Source organism: Haliotis asinina, chromosome 12 (assembly GCF_037392515.1).
Source record: "Haliotis asinina isolate JCU_RB_2024 chromosome 12, JCU_Hal_asi_v2, whole genome shotgun sequence".
Lineage (NCBI taxonomy): Eukaryota > Metazoa > Mollusca > Gastropoda > Lepetellida > Haliotidae > Haliotis > Haliotis asinina.
Window position 1 is genome coordinate 56,684,220 of NC_090291.1, and position 27,965 is coordinate 56,712,184.

General features: G+C 42.4%; 2 protein-coding genes across 3 annotated transcripts in view; one reads left to right on the forward strand and one right to left on the reverse strand.

Annotated features, from left to right (window-relative positions):
• Nucleotides 1–5,414: 5,414 nt before the first annotated feature.
• LOC137258851 (cytochrome P450 3A29-like) lies at nucleotides 5,415–18,066 on the forward strand. Its single transcript, XM_067796547.1, has 14 exons — nucleotides 5,415–5,488; nucleotides 5,771–5,867; nucleotides 6,186–6,238; nucleotides 8,257–8,353; nucleotides 9,074–9,202; nucleotides 12,879–12,967; nucleotides 13,154–13,305; nucleotides 14,367–14,494; nucleotides 15,073–15,139; nucleotides 15,490–15,647; nucleotides 16,139–16,227; nucleotides 16,600–16,737; nucleotides 17,073–17,223; nucleotides 17,915–18,066. Exons 1-14 carry the CDS (start codon nucleotides 5,415–5,417, stop codon nucleotides 18,020–18,022), a joined length of 1,530 nt encoding a protein of 509 aa, XP_067652648.1. The 3' UTR covers nucleotides 18,023–18,066.
• Nucleotides 18,067–20,365: 2,299 nt separating this feature from the next.
• Nucleotides 20,366–27,965, reverse strand: part of LOC137258144 (uncharacterized) — a 50,658-nt gene continuing 43,058 nt past the window's right edge. For both annotated transcript variants that reach the window (XM_067795711.1, XM_067795710.1), the window contains exons 15-20: nucleotides 22,986–23,429; nucleotides 22,672–22,833; nucleotides 22,192–22,353; nucleotides 21,811–22,015; nucleotides 21,233–21,411; nucleotides 20,366–20,624 (exon numbers count right to left, since the gene is read on the reverse strand). In XM_067795711.1, the coding sequence (XP_067651812.1) occupies nucleotides 20,449–20,624; nucleotides 21,233–21,411; nucleotides 21,811–22,015; nucleotides 22,192–22,353; nucleotides 22,672–22,833; nucleotides 22,986–23,429 (1,328 nt within the window). In that variant the 3' untranslated portion in view covers nucleotides 20,366–20,448. The remainder of the gene's footprint in view (nucleotides 20,625–21,232; nucleotides 21,412–21,810; nucleotides 22,016–22,191; nucleotides 22,354–22,671; nucleotides 22,834–22,985; nucleotides 23,430–27,965) is intronic.

Genomic DNA, 27,965 nt, shown 5'->3' on the forward strand with positions numbered 1-27,965 from the left:
ACAAGGGATGCAGAATGGAGGATCCTCAACTTTCAAAGGGTATTCATGAGTATATCTCGTATGGCCAATACGATATCGCCGCAAAATGACCTCGTCAAATCTGGACTGACAAGTGGGTATAACCAATATAAGGTTTTATTGCATGTAATTTATTTACACCCACTTGGGTGTCCCACTTCTTTTGTATCAGATCATGGATATACGGTCTAAGTGTAGTTTTATAATCAGAGTATTGAATAAGAAGTGGAGTCACAGATTTGTTGAGTGCTGTCTTGGCAGCAAGATCGGTCATTGTGTTGTCAGAAATGCCTACATGGCTTGGTAACCAACATAAGACGATGTCGTATTGGCCGGTAGCAATATTATTATACAATTCAGTTATTTCTATTAAAAGTGGATGTTCACATGACAGGTTTTTAATTGCCTGGAGGCAAGAAAGAGAATCGGAATACATAAAATACTGTTTATGTTTAGGGTGTCTTTAAATATATTTAAGAGCTGTTAGTATGGCGTTAGCTTCTGCTGTAAAAATTGAACTACTTTCTGGTAATCTAGAGGATATTGTTCTGGATCCAATGACAGTGGCACAAGCCACAGCGCCACCGTCCTTGGACCCATCTGTAAATAAGGATTTATAATTGCTATTTTTATGTTTCAATTGATTATATTCTTGTTTATATTGTAATTCATTCGTTTCTGATTTTTTAAATGTAGTTAATGTTAGGTCGACTTGTGGCCTAACCATCTGCCAAGGAGGGGAAGATAGAAGACGGGAGGGAGCTATGTTTTCCAGCTAAATGCCAGCCGAAGAAAGAAATGGTATAATTCTGTGCCCGAGGGGTGGAACAAGAGAAGACTTTTTGTTATACAAGTCCTCGTAGAGAGGATTGAAAACACAGTTATATGCAGGGTTAGATTCGTTAAAGTATAGCTTTGTTATATATTGTAAAGATATTTTTACACGGCATTGTGTAAGAGATGGTTCATCGGCTTCACCATATAGACTGTCAACAGGAGAGGACAAAGTCTTAGACCTTGATGATGAACAGAATCTAATAGTTTTAGATTGCTTTTGCAGGCTCCACCATACACGATGGAGCCATAATCAAGTTTAGAACGGACAAGTGATCGATATAGATGGAGGAGGGTAGCTTGATCACCTCCCTATTTAGAATTTGATAACACTTTCAACAAATCAAGTGCTTTCAGGCATTTAGTTTTCAGAGATTTAATATGAGGCAGAAACGTTAGGTGTGAGTCAAAAAGTAATCCCAAGAACTTGGCCTCCTTGACAACTTTAATGGGAGTGCCATCTAGAGATAGTTTAGGGCCTTTATGTGGTTTGTATTTACGACAAAAACGTATGCAATTAGTTTTCGATTTAGAGAATTTAAAGCCGTTTTCAAGACACCATTTATTTATTTTGTTTAAACACAACTGCAACTGCCGCTCAATTGTATGCATATTTTTACCACGACAAGAAATATTAAAATCATCCACAAATAACGAACCATCAATTGAATCATTTAAAACTTTTGATAAACATTGTATCTTTATATGAAAGAATGTAACAGACAAGATACTGCCTTGTGGGACACTCTGATCCTGATTGTAATGATCACACAGGGTACAACCCACGCGGACCTGGAATTGTCTATCATTTAAAAGGTTGGCTATGAATTGCGGCAAACGACCTCGCAAACCGAAGTCATGTAAGTCTCTTAAAATGCCATATTTCCAGGTTGTGTCATATGCTTTTTCAAGATCACAAAAGATAGACACAGCGTGTTGTTTTTTTAATCAGCGCTTTTTTCACAAATGATTCTAAACGTACTAAGTGATCGACAGTACTGCTGTTTTTACGGAAACCACACTGTATATCTGTTATTGGGTTATTGGTTTCCAAGTACCAAGCAAGTCGATTATTTATCGACACAGCTAGTTAATGAAATTGGCCTATACTTGGACGGATCCGAATGATCACGTCCAGGTTTAGGTATGGGTACTACTATAGCGTCACGCCATGAGGGAGGAAAGTTACCCGATGTCCAAACATCATCAAAGATATTTAGAAGAGTTTCTAGACAGGAGTGCGGCAAGTGCTTTAGAAGCTGATACTGTATGTTATCAACTCCTGCAGCAGTACCGTGAGCTTGGTCAAGAGCAGTATGGAGTTCATGAATAGAAAAAGTTTCATTATAATCTTCCACATTATCTGAATTAAAATTAATAGTTTTCTTTTCTTGTTGTTTCTGATATTGTTGAAACTTAGGCACATAATTAGAGGAGGAAGAGTGTTAAGCGAGAGTTTCACCCAGCTTATTTGCAATATCTGATTTATTGGTAAGTAATTGATCTCCATGTTTAAGATGATGGACACTAGGTGGAGTACCTTCACCTTTAATTTTCTGAACCATGTTCTGTATCTTGGACATAGGTGTCCGAGAATTTATCTTGGACACATAACTTTGCCAAGATTGGCGTTTATTCTGTTTAAAGGTACGCCACGCTTTAGCATTTACAATTTTTGAATCTATTTAAATTATGCACCATTGGATGGCGACGGACATATCGTTCAACCTTTTTCAGTTCCTTCCTAGCTTGTTTGCATTTGTCATTGAACCATGGTTTGCGTATATGAGGAACAGCACAGGACTTAGGGATACATTCATCAGCTATTATATTTAATTCTTCAGAGAAACATTTTATGGGATCAGGACTGTCCATGAAAATTGCAGGTTTTAATTTGATAAGACACAGAGTTTCATATAAAAGCCAGTTAGCTTTTTTAAAATTCCATCGTGATGACAGGAGAACATCAGATGGTGACACAGGTTTCAGAATTGTAGGAAAGTGGTCACTTCAACAGAGGTCATCGTAAACTGACCATGTGAATTCACTCAACAAAGCTGAAACTGCAACAGACAGATCTAGGGATGAATATGTACCTGTACCAGGATGCAAGTATGTTACTGAATCATCATTAAAGATGCACAGGTCGTTGTCAGCTTTGAAATCCTCAACCATTCTGTCTTTCTGATTTATATTTGAACTTCCCCATAAAGGATTATGTCCATTGAGATCGCCCGTGATGATAAAGGGCTTTGGAAGCTGGACACACAAGTTTTGAAGGTCAGGCTTCTGAATATTGGAAGACGGAGGAAGGTACAAGGAACAGAGTGTGAAGGTAATGTGTAGTGTGAGACGGACTGCTACAGCTTGCAAGTTAGTGTTAAGAGGAACAGGACTGTGAATGACGTCCTGTCGCACAAGAACAGAAGCGCCACCGGTAGCTTTGTCGCCCGGTGGTGACAAAGAATGAAAAGGACTTTAGCGTCTTATATCACCCTTATCTGTATGTTTAAGGTATGTCTCTTGTAAACAAACTGCTGATGGATGTAGATCTTGTGCTAATAACTGGAGTTCATTGAAATTATGCCGAAGTCCTCTGCAGTTCCACTGAATGATATGATTTGAGCTACTCATGGCAGTGCAAATGGAGATCGAGATCGAGATGGAGTTCCACTCGCCAGGTTAGGCAATGTAGGAGTGGTTTCCATGTGAAGAAGTTCAAAGGTGTTATGAACCTCAGAAGTTTTGATGGACGGTGGAACCTCCAAGTGTTGGAGGGACCTGTGTTTCTTCTTTGATTGTTTTTTTTTTTATTTTTCCTGTATGCGCAGTGCACAGAACTGTATGATTGTCCTTTTGAAAATTGGATGACGAAGCTTGTGACTGATGGACTTCTGTCTGAGAGGCTGATGTTGATGTTTGGGAGTCACTGTGATTAAGAAGATCAGAGTCCTCAAGGGTAAGATGTCCTTTAACCCATGAAATGTCGGTTTGACATGATACAGAAACTTTAGCTGAAGTTGGGGTCGAGACTGCGGCTGAATATGTTCTGGTTGAACAGGGAGACTGTGATGACACTAGTTTTTGGCTTCATTATGGGACACATTGTTAGTGCACTTGTATTTAAGAATTTGGGCTTAATGTACGAAACAGGGACATGAATTTGAGGAAGCAAGATGGACACCACTGCCGTTAGTACACATCAGAGACTCATTCGTGCACACTGAACTTTCATGAGCTCCACTGCATAGAGAACATGTAACATATAGATGACAGTTCTTGGCTCCATGACCGAACTTTTGGCAGTTATAACATCTGAGTGGGTTTGGGACATATACGTCCACTCCGATATTGAAGTATCCAGCTTTAACACATGTAGGGAGAGAGAAAACGTAAAAAGATAAGTGTGGGTCTTAATGATAGAATCATTTTCTTTTCTAGTGAAACGTTTCAGGGCCGTGACACCTTGATGTTTCATTTCAGTGACAATCTCGTCTTCACTCATGTCAGAGAGACAACGAGCGCGATCACGGACGATTCCACGTGCAGTAACCACCACTGGAACATTGGCAAATTGTTTGATGGATAAAAGGTTCACAGATTGCTGCTTTCTAGAACATTCAACAAGCAAAGATCCAGAACGGAGGCGAGTAACATTGTTAACCTCACCGCAACATCCATTAATAGTCTTAGAAATGGCGAATGGGTTCAATTTTATTGGAGTATGGTCCGCAGCTTCAATTACAATGAATTGAGCCCATGAATCTACAGTAGAGCTATGATCATCATTTGAGGAACTTGCATCTGAGTGACGTCTCTTGGAACCAGTGCGTTTTTGAGACATAGTGAAAAGGATTAGTTTGGCGCCCCTGCCCCCCACCCGCCATGGAGCGTCAACAAGGACGGTGTCAATAAGCACCGGGTATCCAAGATGCTGACACCAGGGATACAGGGGTGTTATACTCCGGAGAATATGACTTGAATAGCTGTATTTTGTCAACCAATTTGATGCCAGACTGGTCCGGACCTTGACAAGAAATTGAAGACATACATTATTCAGAGGTCAACATCACAAGATTGGCCCATGAGCCACCGCCTTCTGGCAAAAGACTCTAGGCAGTATAATTTATGCAATAGACGTCAAAAGTGCCAATATCCAATAACAAATACAATACAAAAATAGTCACCATGCGCAGGGCTTGGCGTGACCAGCCGATTGATAGAACCGGGCACATTCTACCGCCCGTCTAGGTGAAGTCAGGGCCAAAGTGGTGTGTTAGGCAATAGGAAGGCATAAATTGCAGGAGTTGTGTTTGGTTTGGGTTCTTATTTTGACTGGCCCACTGTGCACAGGAAAGCTGTCATCAAAACAACCTCACGTTATAACCTCGTAACCGCTATCTGGGAAATGCAGTAATGTCTAGGCGTGGCGCTCCTTGGACCTGTCAGTGTACCAAGGATGCACACGTGACTGCGTCATCGTCTCAAGTCTATATATAGCAGTCGCTGTTGGATATGAACACATGCGCGTTGTCGGCGTGATGACAGACCTTGTTCCTAGTATGGACATCCTACAATGGTCGGGGATACATCCTGCAGTCTGGTATGGAGCGGGCGTATGTTTGCTGATTTACCTGTGAGTATGTTCGTAAGGTAATAAATTATATGCTTTCCGAAAATGGATATTTGGTTCCCTTTCTTATTCTTCATATACAGTTCGTCTATGTGTTTTACCAGATTATTATAAAATGGTATTGACTGTGTCAGCTTTGAAGTACATGCCTTGACATGAACAGTAACACCTCTCGGCGAATATCTTGTTCATTTGATCTAAACATATTGCTGTGTATACTATGTGTTTAATAGATTATGTGAACTTTAGCTGAACCTGACACCAGGCTTGTCCCCTTTTCTGCAGGTACGGCAAATGGCGACTTCGGGCGCTTTCAAACGCTGGGATACCGGGACCCCCTCCGACTATATTCCTAGGAAACTTGAAACAAATGGCCAAACATGTAAACGATAGCTTGCGTTAACGTTAACCATGATTCCAGGTTGGATAAACTGCAGGATCCACTGAGACATTTACTTCTCGGGTTATGAACGTCTTTGTCAGTAGGAATGATGATTTTATCTGACAGGATTACATCTGCAGCGTTCACGTAGATTGGAAATGGTTGGATCCATCCATCCGTCGACTTCCCATGACATATATTTCTTATAACAGTGTAAATGTGTCCATGTCTTTTTAATGAGCATGATCGTATATATACCATATCAGATATTATATTACAGAAAGGATCTCTATATTAGTCATGCATCTACTTTGGCAGGGAATTGTCAACCGTCATCGCCGACACTTGAAAACGTACGGGAAGGTGTATGGGTAAGTCCCGCCATCCTTGTAAGCTGCATGCGTAGACAGCCGCGAGGCGCACTTGACACATAGACACTGGTTATGACGTCACTTTCGTGCTTGATGCTCCTTGATGTATAGTGAGTGAGTGAGTGAGTTTAGTTTTACACCTCTTTTTAGCAATGTTCCAGCAATATTATGGCGGGGGACACCAGCAAATGGACTTAACACATTGTACCCATGTGGGGAATCGAACCCGAACCTTCGGCGTGACGAGCGAACGCAGTAACCACTAGGCTATCCCACCGCCCTAGTGGTGCCATGAAGGCTACATGCACGTAATATACATGTGAATATCTCAATCATATGGCGACTGGAACAAGTTGATGTCACAAAGAACATTAAAACATATGTAATATCGCAATTTCCGAAACTGAATACTTCCCACTTCAGTTATAACGCATTCGGTTGAGCTCGTGTTATTGACCAAAACTATACCACTGTACTAGGGCCTTTGGGGACATACGGCACGTCAGCCTCCAGCATGAAGAATGTGAGCACCCGTGTTTTCCGCTGTTTTTGACAATGCTTCATTTCACTTAAACTCAACAAACAATGACATGTTGCTTAAAGTACCCATTAAGCACACAGAAAGTTTACCTTAGCGTATAAATGACCTGATCGCGTTTAGGTTTATATGTGACTATCAAGTTTGGTCAAAAATAGCACCAGGAACATATTTATCTGCTTCGGAATCCACGGTCACTGTACAGGTGACAGGTAAAACCCAAGAGGAAGATATAGACACATATGACGTCATGTCACGTGCAACCAGCTACTGATCATTAACTGCAGCGTCTACGTATACAAAATGTTTAATTTCAATTATGGATGCTGCGTTGTAGAATGATTTTATTCCAGTGAAAAAAACAATTGCATTGGTAAGGATCAGGATGCCTGCATTAGTAGGATTCAGCTGCCAGCTACAGGGAAATATTATCATGATACTTCAACCCCAATTAATCGCAATGGTATAATCTTATTAACTCTATGAACAAAAGTTAAAATGCAAGTATTCAAAAACATTTATTAATTTTATTTCTTTTGAAAAACCTGGATTCAAATTACTCTGTAATTTTAGAAGTCTTGTATGTATCCATGTGAGAGAACATTCTATACTCTTAAGCAAGTGTGTTTGAGTTCGATTTTCTTATCACCATGCATGGAGAATGGATCCTAATGATCACCTTTCATGAGTGTAAAGATTGTGGCCAGCCGATACCACCGCAGACCGGTCAACGTATTAAAGTGTAGACTGATCAGCTTTATAACGAATGAATTTTCAAACTGTTTTAACACATTCAGACATAATATATTATCTAACCTCACACATGAATGTCGCTTTCTGATTGGCTAAGCGCTATTCTATTATTTTCAATGTACCCCGCTTACAGGCGACATATTATTTTCAATGTACACCGCTGGGAATTCCGAACTCTTCTGGTGCTTCATGATAGTACTATTTTACCTCGAATAACATTGAATCACGCATCAAGCACGGAAATTACCGATGTTTTGCGATTGAAAATCTATGGAAGGGAGATAGCTCTAAATCTGTTTACCTTGTATCTGCAAAATGGCGATTCGTCTCGCATTCAACAGACTTGCTTCAACAGTTCAAAATTAAACTTCAGGTGTTCTGAAGATAAATACGTTGTTCACTGGTCGTGAGGGGACATGGGCTCATGTACCCCCTCGCGACCAGTGAACAACTTATATTGCATACATCAAATCTCCAATATCTGCATTGATACAAGGTTTACCATCAGAGTGAAGAAACACAGTCTCGACAAGGGCAACCTTGATATTGCCCATTGTGGAAATTGGAAATTTATAGATGAGACTTAGAGCTTTTTGTCACAGTGGTACAAATTGAGATAATGCCTTGGAATCTGGTGGTGATTTTGTCTCCAGTTGTAAGGACATTTGAAATTTTGCCACCATGCTTAGCTCAATCAGATGCTTAATATCTTTCCCTTTTGTTTCAGTCAGTACCTGGGTGCGCTACCACACATATTTGTACATGATTTGGATATTGTGAAGGAAGTCTTTCTTAAGAACTTCCACAATTTCATAAACAGGATGGTAAGCTTTTAAGAACAGTGCATTTATTTTACACATCGCTCTAGTACTTGTGACATCGGCGGCGAACTACACCGGCATGTATTATACGCTCACGGAAAACACACAGTTACAATGACAGATACATAGCTATACTGGTACAAAGGGACAGTAACACTGACAGAATATATATATATATATATATATATATATATATATATATATATATATATATATATATATATATATATATATATATATATATATATGATATATGTAGATCCAGCAGAGAGAGACAGACACAGACACAGGGTCTGTTAAAGGCAGGTAGATCCTACTGACAATCAAGCACACGAGGTCTCATAAGGGTAGATCCTAGTGACAGACACAAGGTCTGTCACGAAAAGGTACATCCAACTGACAGACAGACACACGGGGCTGTGAGGGACAGGTAGATCCAACTGACAGACAGACACACAGGGTCTGTGAGGGACAGATAGATCCAACTGACAGACAGATACACAGGGTATGTTCAGGACAGATAGTTCCTACAAATTTCTTAGTGTCATAGTGCAGCTATATATACCCTCTTCATGATCCATTTACGCTTGACAACGGTACACGAATCTGTACGAAACGGCGGTCTCGCGAATAAAAGGAGTTTGTTATCCATAAATCTTGTTCTGTATTGTACTTCCCAACTTCTGAAATGTCACTCAGAGGAGTTATATGTCATTGTTTCAGTCCCTGTTCCAATCGTTGAACATGAACCCTTACCCTGTAGATATGGCACTCCTCTTCGTCAGGGATGGCACTTGGTCTCGACTTCGTAAGATGACCACTCCTGCCTTCACTGGAGCCAAACTGAAACATGTAAGTACATCCTTGTGTTAGAGACGGCGTGTCACACGCTGTTCCTGGACGGTCACACAGGCCATAAGGATCAGCATACTGTATTAGTTGAAGTGGTAATACAATACTCAACGTCACAGGAAATAGTAGTTGCATGAATGCTACACATGAGCTTAAATCAAGCCCCGCCCCCGTAATGAATACTAAAATTACATGTTGTCATGCATGTCAGACTTGGGGTTCTTTGGACCGAAACTCTAAACATTCCTTTGGACCGAGGTGGTGCATGATTGCATATGTTGTACAATTAATATAATTTCACGATTATGCAATAATGACAGTGATCCGAGGCACTGACTCCGATCCCACTGTGTTGCATCACTAACACTTATCTTAAACGTTGTCCTTTACTTACACCCCTGACACAATTCCCCATAACCATAACGTGTTTGGACAGCTTACCTTTATAGGATGTTAAAAGAGTTTGGTATCCTATTTATTACCCATGTCCTAAAAAGTGAAAATATCGTTAAAATAAAGCAATTTTTGCTTTCCTATATAGAACCATGTAACGCGAATTAATACACCATATTGGTGATTGGAATGTCAACCGTTTCACTCCAGCAAAACGTACGCTGCGTAGAGGCAATGCATTTCCTATACGGCGCCTAATCACAAGAAAATAAAGGACTTAAGACAGAAACAAGTCGTAATCAAAATTTAATTCTTTTCAGTTGAGGATTTGTTTTCTAAAGCAATAATGTAATTCATCAAAACACTAAACGATATTGAAAAGTTTAATAAAGATGTTTGATATGTGTATTTTAGAGCACAAAACCAAAAATATAATGTATCGTGGTGCAGAGGTCTAAATGTGATGGATTGCTTTTAAAGATGTTATTTTATGTCAATGTTTATTTTTTTAGATGTTGTATGGGACAATTTCATAACCGAAAAAATGTACTTTTGTAAAGATTTTGATGTGAGCAAAAGCATCACCCACCACAGTCTTTTTACTCTCTTCATATGTGGTGAGGAAAAATTGGGATGGGTCACTCTTTTGCTCATGCTTTTCTATCACTCTGAAAATCAGAAAATGTAGGTTTGTAGAAGATATTGTAAAATATGTTAACTTGGGGTCTTCAAAGAGGAAAACTAACGACACTAAAAATATAAAACTGCAATTGGAGGTAACTTCAGCAATAAATTTAGTCCTTTATATGCTAAAATTATCGTCTTGTAAAATTTTGATAATCATGACGTGTCGGACAAAAAGGGCCTCTATCATACCTTGTCCTTTCAAATTTATTGATATGCGGCCAATGTCTGATTCAATGGTGTGTCTTTCTTGTTTGGTTTGGAAAGCTTTCAAGTCGAATCTTATTTTGTCTTTTTATTTGATCTCCTTTGCTTTGTGGACGCACGACCCAGTACACATCTTGTATTCGTTACTGTACACCAAAAGTTCCACAATGAATAATATGAATAGATGGCATCAGTTGGCCTTTTCTCGTGGTCATAGCTGCATCGAAGTCTTCGGTATCTCCGAACCAGGTTTAGACTGCTGGGGTGGTTAACAATATTTACTACCACTAACTGATTCCTGACTGTATCATGAACACGTGTATGTGTTTCACCAGCAAGTAGTCACTAGTCGTCATTTAACACCTTGGCTGAACAACATCACAGTGATGTGATCACCAGCATGAACACCGATCTAGTGAGTTTAGTTTTACGCCGCACTCAGCAATATTACAGCTATATGGCGGCGGTCTGTAAATAATCGAGTCTGGACCAGACAATCCAGTGATCAACAACATGAGCATCGATCTGCGAAAGTGGGAACCGATGACATGTGTCAACCAAGTCAGCAAGCCTGACCACCCGATCCCGTTAGTCGCCTCTTACGACAAGCATAGTCGCCTTTTATGGCAAGCGTGGGTTGCTGAGGGCCTATTCTACCCCGGGACCTTCACAGGTCGAGCACCGATCTACATAATGCGATAACATGTATCATCCAAGGTACGAGCCTGGCTAATAGATCCCGTTAGTCGCATCGTAGCCTCAACGTGCACGGATTGCTGAAGACCCGTTCTAACCTGGATCTTTACGGGTCCTCAAAGTATTTGCCATTATATAATTTTCAAGTTGTGTTGATGCCTTGAGTGCTGTATGGAAAAATAACATACTGAGCAAATGAATGACGCTATTTGAATATGTGTACGAAGGGCTTGATCGATTCTACCATAAATACAAAAACAGGCAGGTGCTTGAAAAATGGTTTGACCTAAGCCTTCCTTCTTGTCAACTTCAGAGGAGTGTTTATTGAGAACAGAGTTAATCCAAATCTATATGGTAAAGGGAGGTGTCTGATACTGAACCACGATCTGACAGAACAAGCATCTCTGGACGGTTTCTCGGTTATTCCCGAAACGATGAGAGTAACATTAGGCCCCCCTAAGTAATTGAAGGAATCATCGGCACAACTTCGATGTTCAGGTGTAAACAATCTCCAGGGGCATGACTTGTGACACTGTTCTGCAGTGGCAATCTTTTCCTAAAAACATAAGCTATTGCCCCGACAACACCTCATACCTAAACGCATTCAACACGGGTTGTCAAAGATGGATAGGCATAAAATTGTAATAGTGGGAACGAAAAACACAACTCACCGAGACGGGTGTTTCTTCCAACGACGCCATGTTTTGCTGCGTGAGTTTCCGCTCGCGACCGAAAAAAATCTCCGAAGATGGCCGATCGTGTTTCCAGTATTACCGACATTGCTTCCGATAGGGCCGATGTGTTTCCATTATTACCACTAAACTACCGATATCGCTGCAATTGTTTCGCGAGTGGGCTGCGTTTGTATCCATTTGAGATGCAATTCCTTCAAATTTGCTGTAATTCCTTCAACTACTTAGGGGGCCTGAACCTTTACCTCCACCGAATAGTGCTATGGTTATAGATGAGAGCTAATAGTCATCTGTGTTATGGATACCAAAATCGGATACCTGTGAAGAAATGGTATTCAGCAATCTATGCTTGACGGGCGAGCGAGCGACAGGATCGAGGTGGTCAGGCTCGCTGGCTTGGCTGACGCATATAATTGTATCCCAGTTGCTAATGTGAGTGCTTATGTTGTTGATCACCTCATTGTTTGGTCCAGACTTGACTATATACAGGCGGCAGCCATGTAGCTCGAATGTTGCCGATTGTTGCGTTATACAATAAAAAAAAACTTTGGATGAAACCAATTGTTTCTGAATGCTTTAACCTTAGAATTTCATTGAATGTGAAAAAAAACACATATCAGTTACCAAGGTTTATTACTCTCCCGTACAATATGCTGCAGTGTAATATTTTTACGACAATATTGCACTAGTCTAATACCGCAAGACGTGTGATGATTCACAGCTGCGACATCACAATACTAATGTTGCTGTTGAAATGATACTAGACCCCGCTTGATTCGCGGAAAGCTGAAAGCCCTCACAGTAGGCAGAATACTCGCAGTTTCTATCCATTTGCGTTGGAGACTAATAAACACAATTCTAAATTCGCTTCCGCAAAACACCATTTTTATTAAACTCGTGACATATTTAATATCCAACTCACTTTCGTTCGTTTGATACCAAATCATTCACCAGTTTAATAAAAGTGGTATTACACGGAAGGTCGTTTAATATGTACATTACAGATGTGTGGCCACATCAACACAGCATCAGAGTCGTTGGCCAGCAACCTAGTGGAGGCTGCCGAGCACACAGACGCCACATGTGTGAAAGAGTAGGTCATACCTTGATGATAAAATACGGACCAGAGAACACACTAGTATCTCTATTTTCTTTGTGAAAGTAATGTCTTGGGCCAGGTAACGTAGGCCATTTCTGGTAAAATGTATCTATCAAGTGTATAATTTTCAAATCCATATCAGTTTTTCCTGTTATACATATAACATCTGCAATGTTCCAGGTATTTCATTGCATTCGCCCTAGATACGATTGCCAGAACAGCCTTCGGAATAGAGTTAGATTCTCAGAAAGATCTTTCCGACCCATTTGTTGTGAATTCCACCAAGTTGTTCTCCGATGGATTCGTCAACAGTAAATGTTTGATGTTGTCTGGTGAGCAAAGGGATTTCAAAGTTAATCCATAAAGTTAAGTCACAAACCATCCAATGTTGAAGATGTTGGTCACCGTCAAGACTTCTACATTGACCGTCAATATGACAGAGCAACTATCATCTCACTGACAACCTTGTGCTTTACACATACGTACTGTATTCTTAAGGTTGAGGAAAGCAACTAGACTCAGCCGTACACGGTGTAACAAAATGACAAACAGTGAGTCAGAGTGCCAAATAACCTCTGGTCCGCCATCCCGTGGCCAGTAAAACTCCAGTGGGCTATTAAATCCACACTTACTGTCCTAATTGGGAAGTGAATCTTTATGGGGTCTGTTTCTGATTACAAAGGGGGTGGGGGAGGCTAGTCCGACCGCCTAGCGAAATTCGGAGGCTATTTTGTACAGTTTGCATTTGGTGGTTTTAAAACAACCTGCCTGTGGGTTGTTGAAAATGATTCATATCCCCCAAACTCTTCACTGCATGTTCGAAGAGGACGTTTAAAGTGCCCAAAAAGTTTCATTTACCTAAGAGCATAAATAACCTCATCACGTTTACGTTTTAATATAACTATCAAATTTTAGAGTGTTCCCAACAATCAGTGGCCTCGTGCTTGTTTATTCCTCAACCTTGTTAAACATTTTCTTTTTACTGCCTTATGTATATGTGTGTGTCCCCCTGTTACTCCCTTAACATTCATCTCATGAAGGACCCATGAAGGTCCGGGATAGAATAGGCCTTCAGCAACCCATGCTTATCATAACAAAGGCTCGTGACTTGGTTGACACATGTCATTGGTTCACGGTTGTTATGCTCATACTGTTGATCACTGGATTGTCTGTCCTCACTGGATTATTTATAGACCACCGCCATATAGCTCGAACAGTACGGCGTGAAACTCACACTCATCTCATGAATGCGTAAGCATGCGCTCTGCAAGGTCGTGGTGTTCACATTGAAGGAGTTGACGTCCATAAATCTTGATATTCTTAACATTAGAGAGTTCAGTGGTGTGCCAAGCTGAACCAATTCCACTCATTTGTATAGTTCATCTTCTGCCAGCAATGTTCCCTTCGCTGAAACGCCTACTGAAGCTGTGTGGGGTCTACACCTTCTCCAGCAGCGTGGTCAACTTCTACCGGGAGACTGCAGAACGCATCGTCGTACAGCGGAGGCGGCGTCCTGAAGAAGTAGGTCATGTTACTTACTGTTTAGAGGCTCTATGCTACACTTCTCTAAAATGAAGTAATGCATATACTCATCTCAATAATACTAACTATCAGTCCTCGGGAAAGCTACCATATGATATATTTTTTTAAAGAAAACAATTTCGGATTTACATTACAATATTAAATGTTCGAAAGAATTAATGCAAATTTGCATTATTTCGACTCTCGCTCCCTCTACCGACCGAACATTATTTCAAGCGAACCCTACAGAGTTTTGTCCATTTACGAATATCCTGTAACTCCTTTGGGCACAGAAACCAGTTCGGCAAACACAGACAACACTGCATGCGAATGTTTTCCATGTTCAGAACATGCAGTTGTTAACATTCCATATATGGCAAGTCGTAAGAGATAATAAGTCTTTTTCTTTGACATCGCTAGGAAGTTGACGTGAATGAATGTGCCCCAATATTTACAATGCAGGCCAAAATATTGTCGAATATGTGTGCCATTGTGCCTTTAGAGTACGTGTGTATGTTATAACTTCCGTGAGATGCAAGTCCTACAACACTAGACTAAAGCAAACATTCCCATTACAGAGAAAGACCGATTTCCTGCAACTTTTGATTGACGCTGAAGACAGTACGGCGGATAAAGGAGCTAAGTGTGAGTACAGAGACTTGATACTGCTTGATGTGGTGACAACACTCCATGAATATATCAGACTTATTCAAGTACACTTGCAGGTGCCTGATTTTGGTTTCAGTTTTACTTGACGTGATCATGAACGATGACACGAGAATATATCAACATTACCATCAAGTATAGTTATGGCAAGTGATTTAAACATCTTGCATATCTCCATTCTTCTTAGCACGTACCTTCAACTGCATGTGAAACAAGTACACTCTGCACGCAACTTTTCAAATTACACCCATCCCAATGCCATTAAACCCTTGGAGTCCCCAATTCCATATCTATCCACATACATGTATAGTGTCTGGTCTGTACTGAAGGCTTGTCGCCGGAGGAAATCTATGCTCAGTGTGTGCTCTTCTTCGGTGCCGGCTTCGAGACTGTCTCCACATCCCTCCAGTTCATGTCCTATGTTCTAGCGACTCATCCCACTGTGCAGAAAAAGCTGATCGAGGCCATCGACTCACAGATTGGTGATGTATGACGAATGTTATTATATACAAACAGTCACAGAGTTCTTTAATCTGATTGGCTGGAAAATTATCGAATGGTATTCGATTTCAGGAAATCGCAAGACGTTTCACTGCGCATTGATACCTGTACATATCGTACATATCAAATCATATTCTGACGTAAAGTCGAAATGACGTCGCAAATGAGCAGTTCCAAACGTTTCCATTTGTGAGAGACAGTTTATATATTCATATCATGCAGATTAATTTATGTAACGGGGAGAATATTTTACAGGTTAACATCAATTTGAGCAACGTTTCCTCACAAAGACTGAAATTGTGTTATCCTTAATTATCAGCGCAGACACTGGTAACATGTTTCATCCCGCGTTTATATTTTTCAACATTTCAATGTTTGAGTTACTCTAGATTAACAATATCTATGAGTATGGGTATTGGATGAATTCTCCAGATATATTCATACCAACATACTAACTTACTCATACCTGTGTTACAGGAAGAGCCGACCTATGACAACATACAGAGGATTGAGTACCTGGAACACTTCATCCGGGAGACTCTCCGCCTGTACCCGCCAGTACCACTGTAAGTTCTGTTTGCATATATACGTTAAAGACCAATCGGTCTGCATTGTCAACCGAGAAGGGTCCCTCAGAGACACGGCACCGTAGGTTCATGTTTAAGAATGAAATGGGAGAGCTGACCCACACTGATACTGCTACAATGACGCAGTCGGTCAACAAACCACACAGTCAACAGAGTCAGTCAACAAACCACACAATCTATCCTTATTTGTATTTTGCGTCCTTCATATGCTGTTTGCGAGCAAAGATGATCCACAAGCACGTCCTCCCACGCTCGCGGTCAGCTCCAAGTATGTTCCATGTTTCGCTCAAACGTGTTTGTAAATGCTGTTTCTGGTTGGAAATGTTCTTGTATATGACGTAATTATTTCAGGGCTGCCAGGGAAACAGCTAGCACGGTGGAAATCAAGGGTTACACCTTCCCTAAAGGCTCCGTGGTTGTTGCCCCGACACTGGAGATACACAGAGACCCGGAATACTTCGACCAACCAGATTCATTTATTCCTGAACGGTGGGCATGTTTAAAGTTGTTGGTTGGAGATATGGTTCATTATACAATTAATCATCCCTAGACATGTTGTCTGCATATACGGTTAATTAGTCATCCCAAGTTGCACCCTAAATTCCATTCTGTATAAAACGTCGGGAGTAAGTTTGCGTGGTTGCAGTGGAGGTGGTGATACTGGCGCCAACATCGAGAATGGGCATCGTATTAATCGTAGTGTAGAAATCTAGCATAGTAATGACCCCAAAGTGTTTCATTTCGTGGATTTAAAGACATACTGCGTCGAGGGCAAGCGAAAAACGCCTTCAACGTTTTTACATCAGTAACTGTTATTACTTCAGATGGAAAGAGACAGTTAATCCCATTTCCTGGCTTCCATTTGGCTACGGTCCCCGCCAGTGTATCGCAATGAGACTAGCCATGGTTGAGATGAAGATTGGGCTGATCCATGTCCTCAGGAGGGTGGAGTTTGTCAGACTGCCTGACACCCCTGTAAGTACTTGGACGGTCCGCCTGAGAGTTGTTGTCTTCTGTATGTTGCATCACTCTGTACTGGCAAGGGTAGATGAATAGAACACTAGATTCTCTCCAGACGTTCGCAAACCCTTTGAGCAAGGGGTTGTTGGTGCACTCAGTCCATAGCCCCCCAAACAAAGAAAAAATACGTAACATGTTTGTTGCTGGGATGAGATATTCAACAGACGTTAACGCATATATCACTCTCACGGACAAGTTCGGTGCTTTCCTCATTGAAACAAACGATAATTATAGTAACGTGAAGCATTAATTGGTATTTTTAAATCGTTAATCCATTTCATGAGCACATGACCACCATCCACGCCATCCCTGTCTAATAATGATAATGAGTTGACAGGAGAAGACTTGCAAGTCCTTCGGAAATCTGTCTCAGCATAGTAACAACACTTGCATATGGCCACAACACCTGTTTTTAGAAAACAACAAATGAGAAAAACATACACGAACTTCAAGTACCTCTTTTCTTTCACTGACAGTTCATTTAAGCATCTCAAGGGCTCAGATGTATAATATGACTGTTGGTATCTACTCTACATCCAGTGTCAAAGCAGTAGGCTTCTGTTCTAATCTTTTACGTATGACGTTGATGATGTGGTTAGGAATACATGTCAGGGAGACTCAGCCATCTTTGTACCTATTATCACAGGAAGTGATGGAATTCGACCCACAAGCTTATGGTCGGCTGGCTCCTGAGGAACCCATCAAGCTTAAGTTTAAATTACGGAGAGATCGCCCAAACAAGACTACGGTCTGATGGATTGCAGTGCATAAGTCACGGAGGTGCATGGGGATGTGCGCGGTGTGAAGCAGTTTGAATATGATTCGACTCGACAGTGACGGGACAGTGAGTCGACTTACTCAGAAAAACTAAAACTTCCAATAAAAGAATGTACACACAAATGTTTTGCTTAGTCTTTATCAATAAATTAGGTTCCATAATTAAATACAAACAATGATGTTCCAGCACGTCTCAAACACCAGAAACTGAGTGTATCTGTCAATACAAATGTATGCCATGTAAGGTTTGTAATGTGTTGTGGAATAGCGACACTGGAACTGATCGACACGGCGAGACGGCGCATTCTGTAACATGCTCTAGCATTTAGCATAAACATTTTCTTTGTCTAACTTTCATTTTACCTAACTGTCGTTTTTCTTGTGACAGTATTTTCTTGACCCAGTTCTGAGTTTCCTCCAATCCTTAATGCAACATTAATAATTCCCGTTTTTCTCATCGGCCGAATAATCCTAAAAACTGAGAGTTATGTCCAATGTCATCAGACCGCCCCACATGTCCAGTGTCATCAGACCGCCCCACATGTCCAATGTCATCAGACCGCCCCACATGTCCAATGTCATCAGACCGCCCCACATGTCCAATGTCATCAGACCGCCCCACATGTCCAGTGTCATCAGACCGCCCCACATGTCCAATGTCATCAGACCGCCCCACATGTCCAGTGTCATCAGACCGCCCCACATGTCCAGTGTCATCAGACCGCCCCACATGTCCAATGTCATCAGACCGCCCCACATGTCCAGTGTCATCAGACCGCCCCACATGTCCAATGTCATCAGACCGCCCCACATGTCCAATGTCATCAGACCGCCCCACATGTCCAGTGTCATCAGACCGCCCCACATGTCCAGTGTCATTAGACCGCCCCACATGTCCAGTGTCATCAGACCGCCCCACATGTCCAATGTCATCAGACCGCCCCACATGCCCAGTGTCATCAGACCGCCCCACATGTCCAATGTCATCAGACCGCCCCACATGTCCAATGTCATCAGACCGCCCCACACTGTCTTCGCAGACGAGACACCAAACAATTGTTGTGGTGGTTTTGAGGTCCACAGATGGCGAAGAGAAATTGTAATAAGAATTACAACAAATGAGAATCAAGAACACTATTCACATGATTTTTTCTTTATTAAGTTTTGTTTTTCCCCACCGACCGATCCGTGCTATGGTACCTGCGTGAAACACACACAAAAATGATCCCCTTGAAACATGCGGCGGAATATGCAGCAAGTGATGGTCAAAGGCAACAAATATATGAGGCGCTCGTAAAATCTGCTTACAGTATCAACGTTTCTGAAAGGTTACATGCCTCTCTCACCTCAGATCAAAACCATATGTTGTTACCCTGGATAAACAGTGTAGGCCTTCTTGAAGCAACAACAGTAGTATCAATGATGACACTATTCTTAACTGCTGTAATATGTTGTCGTTGCTGGCAGTGTGATAGCAGTAAATACTACTACTTTACATTAGGCATTTGCTTTGAAATCAATTATATATTTGAAAAGTTAGTAAATGTTATTATATAATTAGTAGCTGCATAATATTTATGTTTGTTGATTTCACGCTGAATCCTATTGACGTGTAACCTCGAATAGGCTTTTACATCTGGAAACCTATGTCTTAGGGTGATACAGCTTGTTCGAGGCCCTGTACATTCATAGTTTGTCGTTACCTGCTGTCTTGCTGCTTGTTGTCTTTCGACGACTTGACGACCACTATTACAACATCCAAAACACTTAAACCTAACGGCGATCACGTGTTCGTTACCTTTATCTTCTAATTTCAGTTGCCTTTTCTCTCATTTCCGTTTGAGCGAGCGAGTGAGTTAGGTTTTATGCCGCTTTTTCATGAGACATCTGAAAGGGACTTCAAACATTGCATCATGAGTGGAATCGAACCCAGGTCGTCGGCGTGGCGAGCGAACGCCTTAACCACTGAGTTAGCTCACCGCCCGTACTTCACCCCACAGAAATATCATTTCTCCGCATAATGATGCCGGTGTATTGTAGTTGCCGTCCATTATCTGACTAGCAGCGGCTGAAGCAACAGTTTCATTCCATCGACACCATAGCGTGTTTTTGAATCACTAATGTGTGCTGATGGTAGAAGCTCGCAAACAGTTGGTAGTACTTGCCTTACTGCAGTCGGTCAAGTATGTATGCGATCCTGGAAAGGACGTCGTCGCGTAACAAAGCCCCTTCTAGGATTCCATAGCGCACATTTGTGATCCTGTTTCCGCTGCACCAAAGTCACAACATTGAAACAACAAAAAACAGTCCACGAAACAAACAGAGTTGTAGGTGTTTATTCAATCTGGCATCTTCGGGAGCTGTAAAGACTTCATGATCAGTGTCACCACAGTTATATGGTCGTCACTGACGTCTACAGACGCTTGGAAAGATGACGTCCGTGTTTGAGTTATCATGATCTATAGAGTCAAGATCTAACTCTCGCGGAGTCTCGTCAATGCTACATGATCTGGCTAGACCTGGTATCAGATCGTCACGAATCACATAGTCGTGGAGGAGAACCCTTGACACGCTGACGTCTGGAAATTGCAATATATAATAGGAGTATAAGGAGTCTTATGGTGCTTTTAATAGGTGTCCTATGAGTTGTAGCATTGTGATTAGGGATACGCGGGGCGTTCAGGCGTCCGTCGTTATAGGGACATCAAAATGTTGCGCCAGAAAGACACAAAACCAAACCTCTGGCTCGATGGATAAACCCTAACGAGGGGCCCCGTATACCCTGAATTATAATGTTACAGCGACGTTATCCTACCCAATGTATAAATCTCAAATTATGTCAGTTTAACATTAAAACGAGCTGAAATTCTAGTATATATTTTTGTAACAGGATAAGCTGTAATGGTAATGCGTGGTCAAGAAACAACAATCTTGAGTACGGATTAAGAAAGAACACTCACTAGTCGGATAATCTAGAGAACGGTTAAGAAACAACACTCATTACTCGCTAATCTAGAGTACGGCTTCCTAGCATTTACTCATTTTTAGCTCTGGCGTGATTACCTCTCACAAACTAACTTTAAGCTTATAGGGAAACTTGAGTCGACACCCAACTAGTTAACGGACTATCTCTATCACTATCCTTTGTCTACTCTGACTGATAGTCCCGCCTCTGGTGGAAGGCTACCTTCTGCATCAGCCGCAATACGGAGTCGTGAGATTTTCGGAATGGAAACGTTGGATGCTGTCACTGTTAGGACATCGTCGCCGTTGATGTAGACGTGTGCAGTGGTTCCTGTAGACACTGTGATGACACAATGATTCCACGTTGACCGGAGCGTGAGCCCCGTCTTGCTGTAGACGTTGCTGGGTATGAAAATGTAGCATCAGTCAGATAGAAAATCAGTTCCGGCATTGTACTGGCGGAGTATTGTCATGGGCTCATCTCATGGTTTGACCTTACCGTTTTCTCTACGGTTTCAAAATGAAGGGACGTCAATGGCGTCATACTATAGGCCAAGAAAATGTCAGTCACAGATTCTTGAAGCTGTAGTGTAGGGGTGGTAGCTGCAGGTGTTTGAATGATCACATTGCATTGGTATCATTAGTCATGGGTGCAGGTCATCCACACTAGATACCTGCACGTCTAAATTATACCTTTTTAGATAAGAGCTACTGACAATGCTAGTAGGCTGAATGCTACCTTAGCTGAACTGTTTTACAAACAATACAGAAACCTAATGATATAAGATGCATTTAACTTACCCGTTAGAATAGAAACTGATTGTGCCGTTTGTTATTGATAAGGCCACGACCTGTTGAACAGCATCTGTTGACCATTGTCCGAGCATGACATCCCCTCGCACTGAACCATGCAGCCTGAACCACAGGGAGTACGTCCACTGGGTCAGATCCCGAGTGTGTTGTCTGAACATTGCTTTCCCGTGGCTGTTAATTGTTACGTCATATGCTGGGATATAAAAGAAAATCTAATATATGTGTGTCTCCCTCTCTGCCTCCCTGTTTGTGTTTTCATCTCTCTCTCTCTCTCTCTCTCACTCTCTCTCTCTCTCTCTCTCTCCGTATGTAACAATAGCTTTACTTTCATAGCTGGCTGTATTATCCATGCGCGTGTCTAGTCCTGACCTTGACAGTCCTGTACAGACACAGCGCCATCCTGTGAGGTGATGGTTCCGGGAGGGCACCTACGACAGGACGTGGAGCTGTGGTCAGGTTGGAAGGTACTGAGCGGGCATTGGAGGCAGGGAGACAGGCCGTTGTCCGAGTACTGGCCAGGGAGACAGCGAGCTGCAAGCCCCACAGCATTATTCGTACTATACACACAGCGATAGACACAGAACTACCACTTAGAATATTCAATACTCGTTGAAGAATCAACACGTGTGTCGGGATGTGATAGAGCCATAATGGTGAAGTAACAACACTTGCTTGTCATGAGACCGTTGACCTTGCTACTGATAGTAAATATATAAATATATAAATATATAATACAAATACCACGACACTTGCTTCGGTCGTACATCCTAGATTGCATTCGCAGTGAAAGAGAAATGTATACGTAGGGCTTTAAACGGAGCCACGAGGTCACGTTGCCCCCACACCTACTAGCGCACTCCATGTACGATGTTGCTCCCCAGGTAGACGTGGTATGACGTAGAGGACATGGCTGACACCATTGGGCGCTGTCCTTGTCCTGAAAGTATCCCACGGGACATGGAACACAGGTCTTGCTCAACGGCCTGACAACATACCCTGGTCCACAGCCGGCTGAAACAGAGTCCACTATGCATGTCTAGAAAACAGAGTTTTCATTATCCCCACACATCTCATTCTCAACTATCACTGCCGCATGTTTAAACATTTCAGGTCATATTTTAAAGAGTTAACATTGTAATATGCAGTCTGAGTTCTGTACTTACAGCATGTACCGTTGACTGCCCTCTGGCCACGGCGACATCTAGGCGATGGGTTCCCAAATGAGGTGAGCTGACTGTCCAACAACAGGTGATCAGTTCCAATAGCCAGCAATTTGGTTGACCCATTGAGTCCTTTCACAAACATGTCCTTGAACTTCATCAGTCCGGTTGTATTGGTATCATTACCTAGGAGCTTGTAGAGAAAGGTGAACTTGACCATGAATCGAACTGCTTGGCCAATGTCTCTTTTCGTTAACCGTGAACCGCATGTGACCTTGACATTATCAGCCTGACACGCCCGTACATCTTTACACATTTCCAGCCCGAACATAGATGCTTTGAGAGCGAGTATGAAGTTACGTCTCACTTGCTGGAGGTGCGACTGGACACACTGACCACGGTAGTAGAAGTTGCTGGTCATGCTGATGGCGTAGAAGGTGCTGGTGGCTGCAGGGAAAACAGCAGGTTGTTTTAAATGTAATCCTACTTCTTTTAAATGTTCCATATTCAAGTATACACCCACGCAGAGTATATCGCCTTTCCTCTCCTTGTAGCGGGAACTCAACAAACACTCATATAATGTACCGTCACCATAATTACCAGGACAACGTATTAATAACTGCTGGCCAGGACCTGTTTCCTTTTCGATCTCATAAAAAATTATATTGAATTATGTGCATTGTTACGAGTTTTCTGTAATTTGCATTATTACTGATTAAGCGATAGTTATTATTGGGCCACGATGTTTAGAGTTTTGAGTGATAGTTATTATGGGTCACATTTCGTGTCGCGGTAATAGTATTTTAGCGTCACGCCTGTTAAGGTAGCGCTTTAGAGTTGCCTTCCTTGCAACACTGTTCCATATGTGAGTGTGTGTTTTGACTGTTGGTATGTTGTTCCATACTTCGCTGGAATGCTGAAGAATCAGTGACTGTGTATTTAAAGGATGGTTATTGTTTTGACGGGACACACACAGACATACACTCGGAGTTCTACTGGAGTTGTGTCATCATTTGGCCTACCTACATCTGTCTGCCTCTTCGTCAGCGCTTGACCTACATTCAAGACCGCTCGCTGTGAAAAATTTAGGAGAACTGTGTCTGACAGAAAACCAAAACTTTGGTGAGTTGATGTTACACTTTTGACCCATTACTTTAGATTTGACTCAGCTGCATTTTACTAGAAACCTCTATTGTGATTCATCGTATCTTGCTCTTGTCTGATCGATACATGTTATTGAATATGTTAGACTTGTCCATGTTATAATTTGCTGGTTCAATAGGGGATTTCTTATGTCTTTATCTCTTATGCGATTATTCACCGTAACTACATATATTGTGAAGCAGACGCTAGCATTTGTGTTGAAATTCAATTGAAGAAACTGACAACTTCTATTATGTTTGGAAAAGGATAAATGCTGTACGTTCCAAACAATGCATGTGGGATCCACAAACATTCAGTTTGTAATGTGCCCTCTCGGATTATGACATGATGTTGTTCACTGTACGTCTCGCTCAGCCCACACTACGTCATGTGTAAGACTTTCTCTCTTTGTGTTTCATGTGACGATGTAAAGAACACTAACCATAGCTTGTGATGATATTTTTGAATGTTCCAGCGACTGCTTTCATTATCTTCTATTGAAATCCAATGTCGGCAACACCCCAAAAACTCTTGATGTGTTGTCAACAAAATCAGCTGCGTCTGTGGCGACACCCATGTTGGTAACACTTCCCAACAACAAGTAGCACTTTACATCTAGCATCAGCCATCGGCCTTCACAGGCCATATCACCTACTGCATTGTACACCGCAAAACAAATGTCACTCCCTTTTTTGTATGTGATAATCAGTTTAATTTAAGCATATGTAACTAACCTACTAAACAGCGTAGCATCGTCAGTACATGGAGTGGGTGAGACGGTTGATGTCGGCCATAGGAACTTGCGCCCAGACTCGCTGTCTACACCTGAGAGAGTTCAGCTGCAGTTGTCACCCTTTGTCGCCAATATTTGAACCTCCTCTGAATCTCTTCCCAGAAATGTTCTATCAGGTTTAAGTCTGGATTGAGGGCAAGCCATTGAGGAGTTTGTATGCCGTGAGAAAGCCTCTAGCTGTTCTGGCACTATGGGCATGCACGTTGTCCCGCTGGAAGACGAGGTTTCCATAACGACCAAAATGTGGCACGACGAAGGGTCCCTAAATGTAGCGGGCAGATGTTACACCATTTTCTCTACCAGGACCAATATTCTGGAACACCATAGGACCTAATTTGTGATTGAGAGCAATTGTATCCCATTCCATTTTGCTTAGACCTCCCCACTAGTCTCTTTCCAGGACATAATCATTTGCAAATCGCTCCCCGCGTCGTCGCCGCAATCTTACTCTGTCATCAGCCGTCGGAGAAGACTACAGTTCGCCATTCCCGGTGTCGCCAATTCTGATGATGTGTGGCCCACTGGAGACGAGAACGACGATGTCAAACAGTCAAGGATCGGACCTCGTTAAGGTCTGCGACATCTGACGTTTCTCTTCCTCAAACGCTTCCACACATATGTCGGCGCTGATTGGTCTCTGACGATTGCCAAAGGTTGACCGTGCAGTTTCCATAGCCCTAACGAAACGATTTTGCAGGTGATGACCGACAATCTGCCGATTTGCCTCAACATTGTCACGCGTCGGTTGTGCTTCCAGTGGCTGGGGCACGTTGCTGCAGGTGGTATATTGTTTGAACATGAGCAGAAATATTATTTGCAACACATCTTGCAGTCTGGCCAGTATTCAGTCTTCCTAAAGCTTGGTTTCTCTGTTCTATTGATAATCGTGGCAGGTCGCTACTGTCGAACAGTGAATTATTGCACGGTGTTCGGCGGCTCATCATATATGGATGACACCTTAGGCTGCACGTGCATTGTCATTTTGATGAAATACACACAACGCCTCGTCTAGCTAACATATAAACAGTGTAATAATACCCTACCAAAAACTTTTCCAGATCTGGCAAAATTTTAAGTAGGGTGGCGTTTCTGTTGCGGTTCAGTATATAACACCAAATCGAACACTGTCCGCTTGTGTTGAGCCTGTTATTGTGACAAAGGTAGTAGTATAGGTAATGAGAGTTCTGGACCACTTTTCAAAAACCCCCTCTAAAAAGCCTCATTTACTAAATGAGGCTTTGGTGGGACCCTTAGCTCTTGATACTATTACCCCTACTACAAAGCCACGCCATCACGTTTACCGTGACTTGGCAGGCGGTAACACTGTGTCGTACGGTACGATCAATAATTCTTCTCTTACAAATCCCCTACCCGGCCCACCCCTCAAGTAGTACAAGTTAGGTTCGTCGGCTTTTATATCCACTTTATCTATGTTGTAAGTTTTGACTGACCATATAGGATCGGTGGCTCGCTTACGGCTATCACCCTCGTGTTCCCCCGGCTGGTATAGATACCTCACTAATGCCCTATCTGGTATCTGTTTCTCCTTCCCACGCAATGGAGCGGCCGACTCTGCAACTATTGATTTTAGTTTGATAGCGTCTGCCGGTTTCTTACCGGTGAGACGGGTGACTTCATGGTTGATTGCCGACACCACCTCGGGTAACCTCGTGACCCATTCGGTCGATCGTTTTCCAGGGGTGGCCATCTCCCTAGCATACTGATGGCCGAACAAGCGCTCAGCCAAAGTCCTATTAAATCTCTCAACTATAGCTTGGCTGCGATGGGCTCCGGCCGTGCCACGCCTGACCTTTGTATCGTGTTTGGCTAGCAGTTGTGACACGGCACCCATGAACTCCCGTCCGGGGTCAACTTGCAGCTCTGTTGGCCACGTCAGCGGGCTGCGTTTGTATATACGTTCAAATCCTCTGGCTACCTGGGCCGAATCTTTCGTGGTCAAGGGTTCGGCTTCCTTGTAACGACTGGCTACGTCCACTACGGTTAAGGCATACTTGTACCTCTTATCGTGAGGTAGGAACAGTAGGTCTGCCTGGTGAATGCTATTAGGTATGTTAATACCGAACCTCCTTCTAGGTACGTAGCGTGGTGCAGGCAAATAGATCTGCCACAGGGCTTGTTTTTCAAGCCACGCTTTGGCTTCCTCCGGGGGTACTCGCGCTAGTTTAGCTAGCTTATCTACTGCGCTAGCTCCTTTCCAGTACCCACGCGGGCTGTAGTAAATAGACTCAAATTTTTTCATGTCCATACGCGTATGTGTTTATCCCATCAATAGCTATCCAACGTTTCGTATCCATAGGCGATAGGGACGTCTTGTTTATAGTCAGTCCGTATATCTTGTGCCCATCACTTCTAAGTGTGTTCATTTTATGTCTAAAGGTACGGGTCTTGAACAGGGCTTCCTTGAATCTGGCGTGTTTGATGTGTTGTTTCACCACATACTTCTTAACCCCCTTTGCCTTCCGGATCTCGCTATTGTCGGCTTTCAGTATGGAGTACATCTTAGGCCTCAAACCTATGTACTCGGCTATGGGCGTGCCAGCACACTCGTCCTTCATCTTACCTAGGACCTTTTTATTTACCGTACTGTGCATGGCATGGGTCTTAGGGTAGTCGCTGGTGTTGTATAAATCGATGTGTTTTTTCATGTCCTCGTACACGTCCTCGGTTCGAATCTCCATCAGCAGGGAATCCGTGTCAGTGTACAGCACTTCGCACCTGTCGCCGTACTGTTTCTTGAGCTCGTTGTAGTAAAAGTCGTACATCAGGTGTTTGGATAAATCGAGGATGCTCATCCCCACGTAAACAGGTCGGTTGAATTTTATGTGGCTTTTCTTCATGTGTAGGGCAGCCAGGTCGTCTGTGAATATCTTGCTACGGTTGAATGCCGGACTGGCTATCAATTTCCTGAGCTTGTCTTCCTCACTAGATCTAACCAGCTTCACGGTCACGCGTTTCCTCAGGTTCTCCATAGTCTTACCAAACACCGAGTTGTTCATGAGCTTGTAGAGATTTTTCTCGAAATCACT